Source organism: Staurois parvus, unplaced genomic scaffold, assembly GCF_062004578.1.
Source record: "Staurois parvus isolate SC_StPar_1 unplaced genomic scaffold, SC_StPar_1.0 ptg000476l, whole genome shotgun sequence".
In the NCBI taxonomy this organism is placed as follows: Eukaryota; Metazoa; Chordata; class Amphibia; order Anura; family Ranidae; genus Staurois; species Staurois parvus.
In genome coordinates, this window is record NW_028318272.1 from 3,532,366 (window position 1) to 3,552,777 (window position 20,412).

The 20,412-nt window shown below is 44.8% G+C and overlaps 1 protein-coding gene across 4 annotated transcripts in view; it reads left to right on the plus strand.

The window, feature by feature from the left end:
• TENT4B (terminal nucleotidyltransferase 4B) overlaps positions 1-20,412 on the plus strand; it is a 116,218-nt gene that overhangs the window by 65,199 nt on the left and 30,607 nt on the right. For all 4 annotated transcript variants that reach the window (XM_089689479.1, XM_089689481.1, XM_089689480.1 and 1 more), the window contains exons 5-8: positions 4,080-4,187; positions 15,817-15,945; positions 16,170-16,383; positions 16,507-16,633. In XM_089689479.1, coding sequence (XP_089545605.1) covers positions 4,080-4,187; positions 15,817-15,945; positions 16,170-16,383; positions 16,507-16,633 — 578 coding nt within the window. The remainder of the gene's footprint in view (positions 1-4,079; positions 4,188-15,816; positions 15,946-16,169; positions 16,384-16,506; positions 16,634-20,412) is intronic.

The window sequence follows — 20,412 nt, forward strand, 5'->3', positions numbered from 1 at the left end:
GAGGACATTGGTGCTCAGGAATTATTGAGTGAAATGGGTGGTTTTTCCACTCAGCGGACAGGAGTGGAGGAGCAGGAGCATCTGGTAGAGGAGGAGGAAGAGGAGACAGAGGACCTAGACGCACCGTGGCAGTATGCTGTGGAGATGGAGGCAGGGAGTCCCTCGCATTCCTTGGCACAAATGGCCCATAGCATGCTCGGTTGCTTGCGTAGCGACAGCCGAATAATAACCATCAGACAGAGGGATGACTTTTGGCTGTCCACCTTGTTGGACCCTCGCTACCGTTCAAAAATGGTGGCCTTTTTCACACCTGCTGAGAGGGAGGCCAAAATAACGTACTATAAAAAACACCTATGTAGTCAGCTGGTCTCTGCCTGTCTGCGCCAACGTCCATCCTCAGACACTGTGGGCCCTGTGCGCTCGTGTTCCGCTGCCATGGCAGCAGGGGAGGGGTGGGGTGGTAGGAGCAGTGGCAGCTCCACCAGCAGCGGCTGCCTCAGTCTGCAGTCGATGATGAGTAGCTTTCTTCACCAGCGCAGTGAGGAAACTACTAACCAGCCGCAGCAGCAGCAGCAGCATCAGGTGGACCTGGAGCAGGACCTCAAACAACAGGCTTAGGCCTACTTGGACAGCACCCTGCCAACCGAGGTAGACAATCCCCTTGACTACTGGGCAACGAAACTTGACCTTTGGCCCCAACTAGCTGAATTTGCCCTTGAAAGGCTGTCATGCCCGGCCAGTAGCGTGGCATCGGAGCGCGTGTTTAGTGCGGCAGGAGGTATTGCAACTCCGCGGAGGACACGACTGTCCACCCAAAGTGTGGAGAGACTGACGTTTGTGAAAATGAATCAGGCGTGGATTAGTCTGGATTTCAAACCACCAGTTCCTGACACAACTGACTAAATCCGCCATGAATCATGCCCCAAACATGTGCCACTTTCAGGTCTCCTCACACTGCTGGTGTGTTCCATTTTTTGTCATAGGGTGCTGGCAGATTACGGGCCTCCCATAGCTGCTGCCAGGCCCCTAATCTGCCATGGGCCCCTATACCGCCTCCTCATGCTGCTGCCAAGTCCAGAGTCTCTCATGGGTCCCTGTACGGCCTCCCATTGCTGCTGCCTCCATCGCCACACTCTGCCATGTGCCACTTTCAGGTCTCCTCACACTGCTGGTGTGTTCCATTTTTTGTCATAGGGTGCTGGCAGATTACGGGCCTCCCATAGCTGCTGCCAGGCCCCTAATCTGCCATGGGCCCCTATACCGCCTCCTCATGCTGCTGCCAGGTCCAGAGTCTCTCATGGGTCCCTGTACGGCCTCCCATTGCTGCTGTCTCCATCGCCACACTCTGCCATGTGCCACTTTCAGGTCTCCTCACACTGCTGGTGGGTTCCATTTTTTGTCATAGGGTGCTGGCAGATTACGGGCCTCCCATAGCTGCTGCCAGGCCCGTAATCTGCCATGGGCCCCCGTACCGACTCCTCATGCTGCTGCCAGGCCCGTAATCTGTCATGGGCCACTGTTGTCGCTTGTTGGCATATTCCGCTCGTTCAGATGCTCCTTCTCCTGCTACTCCTCTTCACGGATTCCGTCAGCAGTCTTTCTTGGAATCCGTTTCCAAGAGACAACAGTTTGCGAGCACGCACCCGACGGTGCAGAAGCTGAACGTCCTCCTGTCCAAGTTGCTGCTGCCAGGCTCGTAATCTGTCATGCGCCCCTGTACCGCCTCCTCATGCTGCTGCCAGGTCCAGAGTGTGTCATGGGCCCCCGTACCGACTCCTCATGCTGCTGCCAGGCCCGTAATCTGTCATGGGCCCCTGTACCGCCTCCCCATGCTGCTGCCAGGTCCAGAGTGTGTCATGGGTCCCTGTACGGCCTCCCATTGCTGCTGCCAGGCCCGTAATCTGCCATGGGCCCCTGTACCGACTCCTCATGCTGCTGCCAGGCCCGTAATCTGTCATGGGCCCCTGTACCGCCTCCTCATGCTGCTGCCAGGTCCAGAGTGTGTCATGGGTCCCTGTACGGCCTCCCATTGCTGCTGTCTCTATCGCCACACTCTGCCATGTGCCACTTTCAGGTCTCCTCACACTGCTGGTGGTTTCCATTTTTGTCATAGGGTGCTGTATGGCCTCCCATTGCTGCTGCCTCCACCGCCACACTGTGGCTCCACACTCTGGTTTTGGCCCCGTGACTGCCCAAATGAGTGAAGTGTGCGGTGATTCTAAGATCGACGGCACTCATCTGCATGTCATACTGACTGACAGTATTATTTCTCTTCCCCAGCAGACTCCAAGGGCATTTAAATTAAAGGTACAGTGTTCTGCACTAATATTAAGTCTCTCTGAAGCCTAGAAACACCCTTTTTTAAGTTAAATTCACAGCGAATTTATTCGACTCGAATCGAATATTGTCCACGAATTCGCCGAATCAGTCGAATCGAATTTTTCATTTCTTCGCTCATCTCTAGACGATACCTGTCCCCCCAATGGGACCAACCCAAAATATTAGAGTGAGATATATGAAGTGGGTCCCTGTATAGGGATATATAACTATACCAACAAGTGATCAGTGTCATAACCCACATTTACTGTTGAAGCAAGTACAATCGCCAATGTCCATAATAAACCAGCATCATTATTTTTAACAAGTATATAGGTGCAAGCGGCGAATGTAAATCTTAAATAGCAGGCATGCCCGCTCACCTTCCTGCTGCGACCCTCAAGGGTCAACATGCTTTTCGGATGTCCACGGATCCTGCACACAATCTCCAGGTTAGTCAGGTTCCACAGCCCCTTAATGGTCTTCCTTCACTTTCAATTACTCCTCCATACACAGGTGACCGTAAGTGTGCCCATAAATGCACACCATTTTAGGATCCTTTTCTGTCTGTAGATTGCAAGACAAGCATGCCAATGGAAAAGAATAACCTTGTTTGTTCTCAGCACACACTTCAGGAGACAGTCAGAAGTGCTCTACACCACAATGTGATGCACTGTTCACATTCCTCCCCCACCCCAAAATTCTTTAGAATGGTAGTGACTTTAGTCTATAATAAGGCTTACCTGTAGCTACAGTGAACATCTTAAAAACTTGCTGGAGCCCACAAACCCATGAGGAAGACTGGGTTATGCCAGTACATTATGACCTAAACCTGCAGCCCCCCCCCCCCCCTTTTTTTTTTTTTTTTTTTTTTTCTTTTAAACCACCACTTTAATTGTATACACCACATCATGCCGCTATATGGTGTGTTGACATGACACAGTTACAACTAACAGAGAGCTACAGGCAATGTTTGCAAATACAAGTTTAGAGTAATGTATACATGGCTTTGAGAATATGAAGAGAGACAATGTAACACTGCCTGCAATAACCTATGACTGTCTTTGATGAACTGTGTGCCAGTGTCACCCATGTTATTAGAGTTTATATTACTAGAGTTTATATGTTAATTTCAATGTGGCCACATTACCTTTTTTTTTTTTCGTGTGTGCATAAGCAAACAATCCTCCAGATTTGCTAAGCCTATTTTGTGCCAAGCTCTGTCATACTGGAGCAGCTATAATGTTTCTAGAGTCTTGCCAACATTATTTACGCTGAAGTATTTTATAGCCTTATGACTATGTGCTGTAAGCCACATAACTAATAAAACTTATAAACGCACCATTCTCAATTGCCTGTGATTCTGTATTGTGTGGCAGATGGAAAAGTCTGTCAATTATCTGCACTTGGCTGCAAGCAATGTTGTGATGCCCAACACATGCCATCGATGTGGGGAGACATTTGTGTTCCTAGCTGCACTGCCAAGCGAATTTTCTGCAACTGTACTGAGACCCCTCCCTTGGGAAATGATTATGTGCAAAGTGCAGTGTCCCATAGCAACCAATATGGTTTTACTATACCGATAAGTGAATTACTGCACTGTTCTTTTTATTAAATAATAATAATTTCCCTTCCTGTGCTACTGTAGCCTTGATAATGCTATTTATGAATGTGTTTAAATTTGTTTCTTTTACTCCCCCCTTGCTTCCTCCTTCCTTTTTGATTTTTACTGTTTTTTTTTCCTTTTTTTTTTTTCTTTTTAGGTACCGATTATTAAACTGACGGATTCATATACTGAAGTCAAAGTAGACATAAGTTTTAACGTTCAGAATGGGGTTAAAGCAGCTCAGCTTATCAGGGATTTTATTAAGGTTGGTATAGTCTTTAACAGTTTTAGATATGCTTGCAATTATTGGTAGCTGAAAACATTTTTCATTTTTTTTTCATTTTTATGATTTTGTTTTTTTTTTTTATTAGACATGTAAACATATGAATTAATGAGCCTCAAACATGTTGTTCAAAATAGATGTGCAATTTTATTTCCCTCCAAGGACAGCAAATACCATGGCAACTTCTGCTCTTTAGAAGACCCCTCCATTTGCAGAAATCATTTGTTTAATCCAATCCTTCTCCCCATCTGTACATGCAGTGGATAAAAATGTCTACACACCCCTGTTAAAATGTCAGGTTTCTGTGATGTACAAAAAATGAGACAAAGATAAATCATTTCAGAACTTTTTCCACCTTTTTAATGTGACCTATAAACTGTACAACTCAGTTGAAAAAAAAACTGAAATCTTTTGGGGGGGGTGAGGTGGAAGTACACATAAAAAAAACTAAAATAATGTGGTTGCACAAGTGTGCACACCCTCTTATAACTGGGGATGTAGCGTTGTTCAGAATTAAGAAAGCACATTCAGAATCATGTTAAATAGAAGTCCACACACTCCATCATTTAAAGTGCCTCTAACACCTAATAAGGTTCAGCTGTTCTAGTAGGTTTTTCCTGACATTTTCCTAGTTGCATCCTACAGAAAAAGCCATGGACTGCAGAGATGTTCCAAAGCATCCGAGGGATCTCGTTAAAAAGTATCAGTCAGGAGAAGGGTACCAAAGGATTTCCAAGGCATTAGATATACCATAGAACACAGTGAAGACAGTCATCATCAAGTGAAGAAAATATGGTACAACAGTGAAATTACCAAAAACTGGACGTCCCTCCAAAATTGATGAAAAGACGAGAAGAAAACTAGTGTGGAAGGCTGCCAAGAGGTCTACAGCAACATTAAAGGAGCTGCAGAAATATCTGGCAAGTACTGGCTGTGTGGTACATGAGACAACAATCTCCTGTATTCCTCATATGTCTGGGCTATGAGGTAGAGTGGGAAGATGGAAGCCTTTTCTTCCAAAGAAAAGCATCCAAGTACGGCTAAATTTTGCAAAAACACATCTGAAGTCTCCCAAAAGCATGTGGGAAAATTGTTTTGGTCTGATGAAACCAAGGTTGAACTTTTTGGCCATAATTCCAAAAGATATACATTTTTGGTGCAAAAACACTGCACATCACCAAAAGAACACCATACCTACAGGGAAGCATGGTGGTGGCAGCATCATGCTTTTGGGGCTGTTTTTCTTCAGCTGGAACTGGGGCCTTAGTCACGGTAGAAGGAACTATGAACAGTTCCAAATACCAGTCAATATTGGCACAAAACCTTCAAGTTTCTGCTAGAAAGCTAAACGTGAAGAGGAACTTCATCTTTCAGCATGGCAACGACCCAAAGCATACATCCAAATCAACAAAGGAATGGCTTCACCAGAAGAAGATTAAAGTTTTGAAATGGCCCAGCCAGAGCCCAGACCTGAATCTGATATAAAATCTGTGGGATGATCTGAAGAGGGCTGTGCACAGGAGATGCCCTCGCATTTTGACAGATTTGGAGTGTTTTAGCAAGGAAGAGTGGGCAAATATTGCCAAGTCCAGATGTACCATGCTCATAGACTCTTACCCCAAAAAGACTGAGTGCTGGAATAAAATCAAAAGGTGCTTCAACAAAGTGTTTAAGGGTGTGCACACTTATGCAACCATATTATTTTAGTTTTTTTTATTTTTACTTCCCTCCACCTAAAAGATGTCAGTTTGTTGTTCAACTGAGTTGTACAGTTTATAGATCACATTAAAGATGGAAAAAGTTCTGAAATGATTTATCTTTGTTTAATTTTTTACATCATAGAAACCTGACATTTTAACAAGGACGTGTAGATTATTTTATATCCACTGTAAATGTCCTTCCATCTGAGTACTTTTTATACTCTGCAGCTACAGCGCCCTCTGAAGATCTTTGATTGCAATGGGGGAGCTGCAGACTGGGCAAGGAGAGCCTTGAAGCCTGAAATCACAAGAGCGATAAACCTCTGCACTGCCTGCTTAGTTACAATAGCAGCAGGGTTTGTTTCCGTTTAATCATGCCTCATTTACTGTTTTCAGGAGAATGGATGTCTGCTTCCTCTCCTAGATTTTTCTCTTGAATTAGATTATCTACTATCAACATGCCTGATATTAGAAATCCTAGAGGTCTCTCCAGTTAGTTATCAAGCATAAACTTTCCCAGTTTGTATACTGGTGTTCTCTCTCCACTAGTCCTATGGTCAGGAATGCCCTTCTTTCTGTGTTCTAGAGTCATAGGATTCCGCTCCTCAGGTAAGGCCAGTTTATCTGGGGACTTTTTACTGAGTGTCAGGACCTGAGCTGTGATAGTTCACCTGACCCCTCTCTGAAGACTCCATTTTGTGAATGTGTACAGTTGACTGTGCTGCAAAGTTCTTTCTGCAATGAATTGGCAGTGACAGTCCATCTGTTTTTCAGTAGGCACTGGACTCCACTATTCAGGGTCAGGCCAGTTTATCTGGGGATTTCTTTTAGAGCTCTTGAGTCCAGAGCTGTGGCAGTTCACTTTTATGTGAATGATTAATGGAGGTTTTTCTGTATTGGGGGATTGTTTTTTTTCTTTCTTTAACCACTACCCTACAGGGCACTTATACCCCCTTCCTGCCCAGGCCAATTTCCAGCTTTCAGCGCTGTTGCACTTTGACAATTGCGTGGTCATGCAACACTGTACCCATATGAAATTTTTATAATTTTTTTTTTTGTGACAGAGCTTTATTTTGGTGGTTTTTAATCACCTCGAGGTTTTTTATGTTTTCTTAAACCAAAAACCACTGAAAATTTTGAAAAAAAAGTTTTTTCTTAGTTTTTGTTATACAATTTTGTAAATAAGTGATTTTTCTCCTTCACTGATGTGTGCTAATGAAGCTGCACTGATGGGCACTGATAGGCTGCACTGATGGACACTGATGAGGAGGCACTGGTAGGTGGCACTGATGGGCATTGACAGGCATCACTGATGGGCACTGAAAGGCAGCACTCATGGCACTGACTGGCACTGTTAGGTGGCACTGATAGGCGGCACTGACTGGCACTGATGGGCGACACTGAAAAGCAGCTCAGATGGGCCCTGAAATGTGGCACTGATGGGCCCTGAAATGTGGCACTGATGGGCCCTGAAATGTGGCACTGATGGGCCCTGAAATGTGGCACTGATGGGCCCTGAAATGTGGCACTGATGGGCCCTGAAATGTGGCACTGATGGGCCCTGAAATGTGGCACTGATGGGCCCTGAAATGTGGCACTGATGGGCCCTGAAATGTGGCACTGATGGGCCCTGAAATGTGGCACTGATGGGCCCTGAAATGTGGCACTGATGGGCCCTGAAATGTGGCACTGATGGGCCCTGAAATGTGGCACTGATGGGCCCTGAAATGTGGCACTGATGGGCCCTGAAATGTGGCACTGATGGGCCCTGAAATGTGGCACGGATGGGCCCTGAAATGTGGCACGGATGGGCCCTGAAATGTGGCACGGATGGGCCCTGAAATGTGGCACGGATGGGCCCTGAAATGTGGCACGGATGGGCCCTGAAATGTGGCACGGATGGGCCCTGAAATGTGGCACTGATGGGCCCTGGCAGGTGGCATGGATGAGCACTGAGAGCTGGCACTGATGGACACTGACAGGTGGCGCTGCTGGGGCTACACAGATCATCAGGGCACACTGATCATCAGTGCTCTGATGATCTGTGTACATGTCCCCTCCGAGGAATGCCGATTTATCGTCTCTCGTCTCCTCACGAGCTGTCAGCATGACAGCTCGTGGGGAGAGAAATGTCGATAACCGGCATTTCCCTGTTTACATGTGATCAGCTGTGATTGGTCACAGCTGATCACATGGCCGAGCCGACATCTTCGGCTCTTTCCGTGGATTGGTGATCCGCTGTGTCCGAGGGACACAGCGCACCGCCGATCGCTGCACTCCGGGAGCTGCGCATGCACGATTAGAATGGGAGGACGTCATATGACATCCTTCCAGAACGAAAGAACCAACTTGCGTCCATCATGTTACTATATGGCGGGCGGGAGGTGGTTAAGTCCCTGAATTCTGTGTGGTTTTTACCACAGCAGATGTAGCAGGTTGGTTGCTGTGTGAGGAGGTGGCAAACTCCTGTTAGGTTTGTCTTTACTCATTAAGATTTGGCTACGTTTTTTGTTGGGATGCCTGCCCTTTTATTGTTTTCCTGGGCTCGATTTGTGTATATTTGGTGTTTGGGTGCTGTGACCATAATGTTTTTCAATTTCTGGCTCCCAACCAAAACTTGATCAGCACTATTAGCAGCTGGCATGCTAGGAGTTGTCCAGGAAACTCAAATCTTTTGTACATGCCTTATCTATTGACATTGTGAAAGAATGAAAACGTGTATTCTATGAGGCCCCTCTGCTGCCACATAACAGCTCTGTCCTTTTCTGCAACCATGATTTCAGGGACACCAGGGCTGCAGCAGTCAGTTTTGGAGTTACTGCACTCCTCTGCATTTCAAGTGGTCACACAGCCGACCTATGTAAAACCTTTGGTATCCTGCTGCTCAGCTGGTTGTGAGAATCCTGAGGGAATTGGTTGCACCTTTTTCCAGTGGGCACTTGTGGCTTACATAATTAATCAGGGTGCCACCAGGAGTATAGTTTATCTGGTCCTGCGCAAAATTTAATGTCCCAACAATTTCTGCAGTACTCTTTTCCAGGTTGAATAAAAACTGGCATGCACATTTTTGCAAAAGATAAGGTCTGCACCTATGGGAATGGTCTCTCCATTTTGGAGGTGCTGCACGGTATGTGTCTGTTTAGCAGTGCCAGCGTGGACTTGTTAGTATCTCAGTTCAACAAAATGCTAGACAGGATTGTTTCCAGGATTTGGGTCCTAGTGGTGGACATGGCAAATTATTATTATTATTATACAGGATTTATATAGCGCCAACAGTTTGCTCAGCGCTTTACAGTATAATGGGAGACAATACAGCAACAATACAGTTCAATACAAGAGGGATAGGAGGGCCTTGCTCCTCGGAGCTTACAATCTAGGAGGGAGGGGCTAGTGGTACAAAAGGTAGTAACTGTGGGGGATGGACTGGTAGGAAGAGTAGAAAATTCCATTATTAGTTGACAGCAGGATAGGCTTCCCTGAAGAGAGAGGGTTTCAGAGATCACCTAAAAGTGAGCAGAGTAGGCAATAGTCTGATAAATTGGGGTAGAGAATTCCAGAGGATGGGGGAAGCTCTGGAGAAGTCCCAGAGACGAGCATGGGAGGAGGACAAGGGAGCTAGAGAGCAGGAGGTTGTGCGAGGAGCGGAGAGTACAGTTTGGGTGATATTTGGCGACAAGATCGGTGATGTAATTTGAGGCAGAGTTATAAACGGCTTTATATGTTAATGTTTTGAATTTTATCCTTGGGCAACGGGAAGCCAGTGGAGGGATTGGCAGAGAGGGGTGGCTAATACAGAACGGTTAGCAAGGTGGCTGAATCGAGAGGTAACCAGGGAGTGAATAGGTTGTTTAGTAGTTTGAGGTTAGGAACTGGCGTATCTTGGAGATGTTGCGGAGGTGAAGTCCACAAGATTTAGACAGCGATTGGATTTGGGACTGAAAGGACAGATGGGAGTCTAGGATTACACCTAGTACCCTGACTTAAGTGGAGGGACTGATTTGGTTGTGTTATTGATTTTGATGGAGAAGTTGGGGGAGGGGGCATGGACTGGAGGGAATACGAAGAGCTCAGTTTTGGAAAGATTGAGTTTGAGGAAGTGGAGTGTCATCCATGCTGATATTTCGCTTAGTAGGTTAGTAATGCTAGAGGAGACTGAAGAGGTGAGGGGTAGAAAGATAGATTTGTGTGTCATCAGCATAGAGATGGTACTTAAAGCCATGGGAGTTTATCAAGTGACCAAGGGAGGAGGTGTAGATGGAGAAGAGTAGGAGCCCACGGACGTAACCTTGAGGGACCCCTACAGAAAGAGGAAGTGGAGAGGAGGAGGCAGAGTTATAGGTAACACTGAAGGAGCGCTGCGATAGGTAGGAGGAGAATCAGGAGAGAGCAGAGTCTCGGAGGCCAAGAGAGTGGAGTTTTTTGAGGAGGAGGGGATAGTGAACCATATCAAAAGCCGCAGAGAGGTCAAGTAGTAAGAGTACGGAGTAGTGGCCATTGGTTTTAGCAGTTGGTAGATCATTAGTAAGTTTTAGTAGGGCAGTTTCAGTGGAGTGTAGTGAGCGAAAGCCAGACTGTAAAGGGTCAAGAAGGGTTGTTGTCAGTGAGGTAGGAGCTCAGGCAATTGTATACTAAGTGTTCTAGGAGTTTAGAGGTAAACAGGAGCAGGGAGATGGGTCTTAAGTTGTTCATGTCGGTGGGGTCCAGGGAGGGCTTTTTAAGTATTGGAGTGATCTGTGCATGCTTTAGAGGGGAGGGGAAGGCACCGTTAGAGAGGGAGAGATTGAAGATGTGAGTGAGAGAGCATAGGATGGAAAAAGAGGGTGACCGTAGTAGTTGTGAGGGGACAGGTTCCAGGGGGCAGGTAGTGAGATGGGCTTCTGAGAAAACCTTAGTGACCTCTTCGGTAGTAGCAAGGTCAAAAAAGGAAAGTGTTGAGGGAGGATTAGTGTAAGGTATGCTAAGTGGGATGGATGTCTGTGCAGTGGCGATGCCCCTACAAATTGCATCAATCTTGTTTTTGAAATGATTTGCAATCTCGTGAGTGAGGTACTGGGTGGAGGTGGAAAAGTAGAGCGTTAAAAGTAGAGAAGAGATGACGAGGACTGGATGACAGGCCTTTGAGAGTGACAAAATAGGCTTGTTTGGCAGCATGGAGGGAGGAATTGTATGTTAAGAAAGCAGATTTATATAAGGTGAATGCTTGGTGAGATTTGGTTTTACACCACAATCGCTCCAGTGCACGACTGTAAATTAAGATTTCTGGTGTCATCAGTCTGCCACGGGTGTAACAGTCAGGGCCTGATGCTTCGTGTTAGAGGAGCAAGTGAGTCTAGTGTGGATGAAGCAAACTGTTGTAGACAGCAGTGGCCAGGTGAGGGCAGGGCAGGGGAGAGATTCTGTCATAGAGGCGGTCAGCTGCAGAGTGGAAAGAAGAAGGGATTAAGTTGTGAAGGTTTCTGCGGGTAATTGTTTGCTGCTTGGAGGGATAGGTGTTTGAAGACGAGGACACTGTGAAGGTGATGAGATTGTGATCAGAGAGAGGAAAGGGGGTGTTTGTGAGGTTGTAGGGAGTGCAATGATGGGAGAAAACAAGGTCTAATGTATTCCCATCAGAGTGAGTGGAGGACTGTATACACTGTGCTAATGCAAAAGATGGTTAGGTTGAAGAGTTGGGATGTAGCCGGGTTGTTGACATTAATGGGGATGTTAAAATCTCTGAGAATGATAGTGGGTAGTTCAGAGGAGAGAAAGTAGGTTAGCCAGGTGGAGAAATAATCAAGAAAGAGCGACACCGGTCAAGGAGGCAGATAGATCACTGCAATCCTCAGAGAAATGGGAAAAAACAGCTGAATGCAGTGAGTCTCAAAAGAAGAGAAGGATAGAGAGGGAGGGTTAGGGAGGACTTGAAAGGTGCTGAGTGGGGATAGAAGCAAACCAACTCCACCTCCTTTCCGACCACTGGGTCTGGGTGAATGGGTCCAGAGGAGGCCTCCATAGGAAAGTGCTGCGGGAGAAGCAGAATCTGCTGCTTGAAGCCAGGTCTCCGTAATCGCTAGTAGGTTAAGGGAGCGGGAGACAAAAAGGTCATGGACAGAGGTGAGCTTATTACAGACAGAGCGGGCATTCCAGAGCGCACATGAAAAATGGAGGGTGGTTTTTGGGAGCACGGGGACCGATATTAAATTGAGGGGATTGCGGCCATTCCTGGAAGAAAGAGGATGCCTGGTGTGGGGGTGAGATAGTGGAGGACCAGGGTTTGGGGAGATATCCCCAGAGGGTAAGAGAAGAAGGAGGGTCAGGAAAGTTACATGGGAGCGTTATGTACACGAGTGTACGTGCCTTCCAGTCCCTGTGTTTGGGTCAGCAGGAGAGTAAAGTATCAGCAGGAGGTGATGAGAGCAGTAGTAGGGAGATGGTAGCAGTAAGGGTGAGATGTATAAGTTTTGGGGTGGAGCAGAGGGGTAAAGAACTGAGATTTTGGGAATGCAGGATAGTAATATGAAAAGGAGTAGAGGGGACATATTACAAAGGTACACGGAGTTGGACTCAGACTTGTAGGACATGTTTTCCCAGGGTGTTTGCTTGCAGTCTATTCAGCGCGCAGTAGAGTTTCTTCTTGTTGTATCTTCCTGCTGCTTGAATTACCCTGCTTTATTTAAACTGCTGTGTTCAACTGCATCTCCGCACTCCAACAAAAACTGCACTCACACAGAAAACTGCACTCCATCTGTGACTCTGCCTACCCTGTCAGTGACCTCCCCCCCCATGAGCTGATCTAAATTTATAGGGAGATGGTCAAATGAGCACTCTTCTCCGCCCCAATTGCCCTGATAGCTCTGTGGGATCAGTATTCCCTGATCTATTCATTTCCTCCTCTGGAACTTTTAACTTGTATACTTTGTAAGGTCGTGCACATAGTTACAGCCTCAAGTTTGGTATGTTGGCTGATGATTTGTGGCCTCTACCAGATCAGCTAGACCTGTTATCCCAAGGACCCATCTCTAATTCTGCTGCTTAGTCGCTGGTTAGACAACCTGTATGTTGAAAAACAGGTTCTGTAAAATGAGTATTTCAGATTCTGTAATCTGACCACGTTGATGGCTCATAAATCTTTTACCACAAGGTCATTGATGAGTGTGGAAGACTTATCTTCACTGGTGTGATCCTCGGGTTGTCCTTGCATAAAGACAAGGTTGGTTTGAGATAACTCCCATTATACCAAGTGGTTTCCTCATTTTCTTTAACTAGGATATTGTGCTGCCTTATGTGTGTTTAACATGGTTCAGCCCAATGAGATTTGTCTCCATTACCTGGTTGTGGAGAGAGCTATTGGCCTTTATATTTTTGTCACTGCTTTTAAGCAGAGAAATTCCTTTTTTTTTTCTTTTTTTTTTTCTTTTTTTTTTTTTTTTTGCTTCCGAAAGACCAAAAAGAGGCATCCAGATCCACTTTATTGAAGTGGATTTGATGGGTTCATGTGCAAGCCTGTGAGTTGAAGGATAAAGTGCCTTTACCTGCTACAGCCCGCTTTTCTACAGTTGAGTGTTTTAGACTTTTGGATGTCCCTAGGTTTTTCACTATATGACTGGGTCTCTTAATGGATGGTAGAGAAAATAATTTTGTACTCCAATGTAAGATCCTTTTTTCATTTAATAAACCATCCTCTAATGGGCAATTTACGATTTGCTGGGTTAACCCCACTGCTAGGTATTTTTAAAAAAAATGTTTCTGGAATTCAGGTTTAGCAGTGAAACACCTTGCCGCCCTTTATTTTGCCCTGATCTGTGTTTCAGATTTCACTTTATAGGTTTCTTCCTGTCACTCAGCACAGCGGACCCAATTGTGCTGTTGAGCTGTGTACTTCCTTTATTTAGACTTAAGGTGGCGACAGAGTAGTGGACTTTCATAGAAGGTTTGTTACAAAACTGTCCATATGTGTTTATTCAGGAGAGTATTTCCAGTTCCCTTTGGTGAAGCATTGGTGGTCTCACTCTGCATTTTGCTTTCTTTTGATAAGCTTTTTGACCATCTTCTAAAAATACATAAATAAAAAGGAAGGTACTTATGCCTCCAATAGGCAAAAGGTTTTTTTTTTTTTTTGTTTTTTTTAGTAAGAGTTGTCCAGTACCAACTGCTTTAGATTTTGAGTTGCAAGGTGTATCATTGAAGTGATGTGAACTGGCTGACTGCAGGGAGTTGCAGTGCTTGAAGATACTGTTAATATCAGTGGTAGAAGTGATTCGGGTTGCTGTCAAGTCGCTCAGGCCTATTTACACACATACTGTAAGGTACCCGGTCAACTTCCTTGGAAACAAAACTAAATCAGAGAGGTGCCCAGTGACCTTCCCATTCTGGTATCTACAGTCCGTCCATTCAATAATATTTATTTTGTTTTGGCAAGTAATAAACAGGCAATTGGCTAGCCCAAGCAGGGACAAGCAATGACAATCATAACTGGAATAGGCACACACAAAGGTGGCAATACAGAGGTACTATAAAGTAGTCAGTAACTAACATAGCAGCAGCATTACAACATAGGGTTCCAGGGGTAGAGGATCAGGAAAGGCCACCCCACGGTGGCAGGGGCTCCCTAGGACCACCAACACCCATACAGAGCCACTGTCCACAGCTCCTATAGATACAGGAGGATACGGGCGAGGAGCCCAAGCGTAGAAGAAACAAAACTATAGGGTAGCAGGTAAGGAGTGCAAACCTATAGATGAAGCAGATGGAGAGGACAGACAGGAGGGGGGGGGGGGGGGGGTGATGGAGGGAGGAAAACAAGACTGCCCATCAGACATCAGAGTAGGCACGAACTGACTCAGGTAGAGTGGGGAAGGCATACGTCGACACCGTTTCTCAGACTTCGAGAAACTTAGCTTGCGAGTCATTGCGAATACTAGACATCTGCTCATTGAGCATCAGGGTAGTCATATGAACTCTCACAGATGGCTTTTTCCAAGCTTGGGCTATTCTGCTGGCTGACAAGAAAAGGTAGGACTCAAGCCTCCGCTGATGAGCATACAAACCCGATATGGGGCAATGTAGTAGTCAAACTTGTCCTCTCTGCGTATGGGTAAGTGGAATAAAGTGAACAGGAGGCCAAATACACGGGACCAAAACGAGACTAATTTAGGGCATGTCCACCAAGTATGCAAAACAGCCCCTCACTGGCCACAACCCCAAAAGCAGCGGTCACTGTAGGATGGGTTTGCATGAGCGATGTAGGCAGGAACCCAGTGCAAATGGAGTAGAACCTTATAAGCCACCACCAAGGCAGCCGTGTTAAATGCGTATTTAGCCACAGAAGACCAGACCTTGCTCCAGTCCGCTAGATCTACCTCAATTGCCAGATCCCATTCCCATTGAGTGACATACGTAAGGGCCGTATGGGAAGAGTGACTTGTCAGAGAAGCATAAAGGGCTGAAATAAGACCTGGGGAGCCAGGGTAGTGTTGGCAAGTATGCTCAAACGCAGTTTTTCAGAATGGATAAGTGGAAGTCCTACGCAATGAGGTTACCCAGTGTTGGAGTTAGAGATAGTGAAAGAATTCTGATTGAGGGATATCACGGGACACTCGAAGAGGGGCCCATGTGGTAAAGGACCTAGAGGTCAAGAAGTGTCGAACCTGAGAAAACCCATTGTTGATCCACTCTTCAACTTTTAAATGGCTAACAGGTTTGTTATAAGGGTGTATACCCATATAAGAATACAAACTGATTCTAAATTATATTTGATCATTCTTCTAAGGTCACATCCCAGTATGTTCCTTTTTGTGGGCCAAGACCAGGCTTACCTTAAGGATTTTGCTCTGCCTGTGATTTGTATGTAGCTAATATTTTCTGTAATGGAATTGAATCATTTATTAAACTTTCACACTTATTGCATTTTTTCCTTTTTTGTGTTTTAGAAATATCCAGTCCTTCCATACTTAGTGCTGGTTTTAAAGCAGTTTCTGTTACAAAGAGACCTTAATGAAGTGTTTACAGGGGGAATAGGCTCCTACAGCCTCTTTTTAATGGCTGTTAGTTTTCTGCAGGTAAGATATCCAAGTAGGTGTCAATGTGGTGCATGTGTGGTTTTCTTTTTTTGTTTTGTTTTTCGTGCTAGGATTTTGGAACTATTTAGTGCCTGTGGTTGACAAAAAGCTATTCCTTAGTTATTGTGTTTTCTGAAAATGTTATCCTGACTTGAATCATTTTACTAGAAACATTTGTAATCCTTAAGTCTCTCTAAAGCTTTTTGTTTTTTTCTTTCCTCTAGTTGCATCCAAGAGAAGATGCCTGCAGTCCGGATGCCAACTATGGCGTTTTGCTAATAGAGTTTTTTGAGCTTTATGGGAGGCATTTTAACTACTTAAAAACTGGAATACGCATAAAAGATGGTGGCTCATATGTAGCAAAAGACGAGGTACAAAAAAGTATGTTAGATGGGTACAGGCCATCCATGCTGTACATTGAAGATCCATTGCAGCCTGGTAGGTGCATGGCTTTTAATACTGTACTTAACCTAATAAGTTCATTTCCTCCCTGCACACACTTTCTTAAAAGCTTATGGCATTATTATTAAAAGCTGGAGTTTGTTGTTTTTCATCTCCTAGGTAATGATGTGGGTAGAAGTTCATATGGAGCCATGCAGGTGAAACAGGCCTTTGATTATGCATATGTTGTCTTAAGCCACGCAGTGTCACCTATAGCCAAGTATTACCCTAACAATGAATCTGAAAGGTAAGTGTCTTGTTTTGTATGTAAACTAATCAAGCATAACCAACATTTTAGTACTATTTTTTATATATGTTTAGTAGATGGTAAAATTTTTCCCCAATTGCCTGTTGGTTTCAGATTACACGATCTGAGGCAGATTGTCCTTCAAAAGGCGATACTCACACTCCTTGGAACATCAGACTCTTCTCCCCCCCCCATCTTATTTACTAGGGCGTGGTTTACTCTTTGCACTATGTACTTTCATGTGATTGAACACTGGCAATAAACTTGCTAGGGCTGCCCCTAGAGCACACCATATAACACCGACCACTCTGAGACTCCAGTTTTTGCTTGGGTGTCCTTAGTTGGCGGAGCTGTTCTTTTAAATAAGCTTTTTTTAAACATTTAATTTTTACTCTGAAAATTAAATTATTTCTAACTTGATACTGCCCTGGGCCATTTAACAGTTTTCTGGATCTGTTAGCTGCGGTGTGTACCTTGGTGACCATACCTGGACCCCACTATGAGGTCAGCCTGTAATGTTTGCTTTGGGCAGTGGATCCTGCATTAGGTGCTTGCCTTGGCACATAATGCAGTGTGTGTAGTTAGCCGCAGGGTGTTAGGAAATTCCAGGGCCGTGGTCCATCTTTATAATTCCCAGACCCTGAACACCCTTTGGGGGGGGGTGTATGCCCACTGTAATGGGTAAAATCTGAATCTCCAGAACATCCATTGGAGGTAGGAGATGGTTTCTTGTACATTTACACTGGTTTCTGGATGTTACTAGCACTGTTTGAAGTGTGTTGCACACTCTGTGGTTCTACAGGCAAAAGTATTTGGATGTTAGTCTCTTTATTGTGGTAACCCAGGCCATTTTGCCTCTAACATTTCTCAGAACAAGCGTTTTCCCCCTCCTCCTCCTGTCCAGGTTGAGGAGGATAATGTCTTCCCACCTGCATATTCTGCAGAGAATGCACACAGCATGTTGCTGCTTGCCTGCAGAAACACAGCCACAGGAACATGGTCAGCGCTTGGGTTACAGCGACTCTGAACACAAGCCCATCCATTCTGCACTCCATAACCATGCGTATACCACTGGGGATCACCTAACTGCAATGGCTGATCACAGGCACAAGGAAGCTGGGTCAAATTGCAGATGGCCTACAGATAACTCTAACCACCACTGAAGATGATGTTCCCTTGTCCTGAATCAGTGTCCTTCACCTTCGCTTATTATGACTCTGGCTTCCTCTCAGGCACACATGTGGCTTGTCTGACAAAATCAAAGTTCTCTGCCACTATGTCTGATTTCTTTGGAAAACGTTCGGCACCTCTAGGGCCTTTTTTTTCCAGAGGCATTCACACCAAATGCTCTCTGCTGTGGGCATACTAACCTATGCAGTTTACACTAGTCTGTGCCTTACTCTCCACAGCCTAATCAAGAACCCATGGGCAGCAATAGACTGGCAAAGTCAAAAAATACTTTTCTTCTACATGCACAGACTAATTGTGCACTTTACTAGGACTGGCTCAACCATGAGAGGGTACACACTGCTCATAAACATTTTGCTGAGGTTTATCCTATGGAAAAGGAGTTAAAGAAGAAATGGGCTATTCCAGTAGTGGTTCCTGCCACTTCAGGTCTCAGTAAACACTTTACTGTTCCTATTGAGGGTGTTCCCTCTTTTAAATTATCAGTTGACAGTGCTTTAGGAGAATGGTTGTAAAGTTTCTGTTTAACCTATTCACAGCTTCAAAACCAAATGAGGGTACCTACCTAATACTGGACATAAAGTGGTGGGGCAGCACAGTGGCAAAATGGTTAACACTTCCATCTGACAGTACTAGGGTCATTGGTTCGAATGCCAACCATAGCACCACCTGCTTGGAGTTTGCATGTTCTCCCTGTGCTTGCGTGGGTTTCCTCCAGGTACTCCGGCTTCCTCCCACACTCCAAAGACATGCTGGCAGGTTAATTGGATCCTGTCTAAATTGGCCCTAGTATGTGTATGTATGAATGTAAGTTAGGGACTTTAGCTTGTACACCCCTTGAGGGTTGGGGTAGTAACTGATGTGAATGTGCAAAGTGTGTGTGTGTGTGTGTGTGTGTGTGTGTGTGTGTGTGTGTGTGTAAGTAAAGCGCTACATAAATTGACGGCCCAATATAAGTACCTGTAATAAATAAATTGTAAAGTCTGAAGGATTTTTTTTTTTTCTTCTTTCACCTTCTCGGATACTCACCTGAGCCCACTCTCTATCCAGTGATGTGCCTCAGTTGTCAAGCGAGCGGACTTTCATTATATTGCAGCTTACCAGTTCTTAGATTTTTGTTTTTCCCCTTTATTTTAATCTAGTGATCCTGCCAGTAAGTCTATTTTTTTCAACAGAAAAAGCTCTCTTGCAATGTGGCAGTTAAGACTTGTTCACACTTTGACTACATTTCTAACTCATCCAAAACGTCCCTATAGCGTTAGACAGGCGTTCAATGAGCTTTAGTATGGGCATTCTACAAGTGTTAAAAACGCTTCCCAAATGCCCTATGTGCGATTTAAGTTGTGTTACTGGAGACGCACTGCCACTGAAACATATCGGCTGAAAATAGCTCCAAAATAGCTCTATCGGCAATTTGCCCATATACAGGGGACTGTGTGTACTGCAGATGTGAGGGGTGGGGGGGGGGGGGCGGTGGAGAAGGGCGCAGGAGACGAGCAGTATATACAGTGACTGGCTCACTATATGTCATTGCGGGTTGTTAAATGCAATTGCCGGGGTTTTGTGTTTTTTCACTACAGCTCAGAGAATCGGCTGTCACTTTCCCAGTGCTAAAATATACAAAGTTTCTTTTTGTAATAATAAATGTGATAAACCAAATAACCACAAATAGCGCAATCCTAAACCAAATCAAATAAATAAATTAATATGTCCACCACCATATATGTGCAAAAATATATGCAGGTGGTGGACATATTAATTTATTTATTGATTTGGTTTAGGATTGCGCTATTTGTGGTTATTTGGTTTATCACATTTATTATTATTTACAGTGTATTATTAATAGCAGCACCTAATGTTTTATACTCATCTAATTATATTGGCGCGATGATGTTGGTTTAAGAAGTGTCTTGAGTGTTATACTCATAAAAACACTTTTGGGTGACTGACCTAATTGGTAAAGTTTCTTTCTCGTTTCTTTCCCGAGCTAAAAGAAACAAAGTTTAATTTATTCTCTGAGCTATGGTGAAGAGCGGAAAAAAAAAGCTGGCAATTGCATTTAAAAACTAACACTGACATATAGTGAGGGAGCCTCTCTGTATACACTGCTACCTCACTGTGTACACTGCTCCTCTCCTGCCCCCTCCTTGCACACACTGCTCCTCCCCCTCCCCTCTACAGAGATGGCCTGTCACTCATATGCTATCACATAGCGGACTATTGGCTCCCTTTTATGATCGCAATAAAATCATAAGTTAAAAAAAATATACATGAAAGTAGAAAAAAAAAAAATTGGAGGCTCCCCAACCCCACATACGCAGACATTTGGGTACTGTTTTCGGCCACACGCCTTCTCAATTTTTGGTATCGGCTTTGGCACCGCAATTTTCATTTCAGTGCACCACAAGTTAAAACTACACTACAAACGCCTATAATTTAACTCTAATGGTATTATGCCCCGCAAACGCCTGATGTTTGAGGAGCGTCACCATAGACTTGAATGGGAAGCGTTGAAAGGCTTCAACTCCTCCTGACTCAACATGAGGCTTCAATTTTGATACGACTCTAAAGCTTCATATTTTGCTAATGTG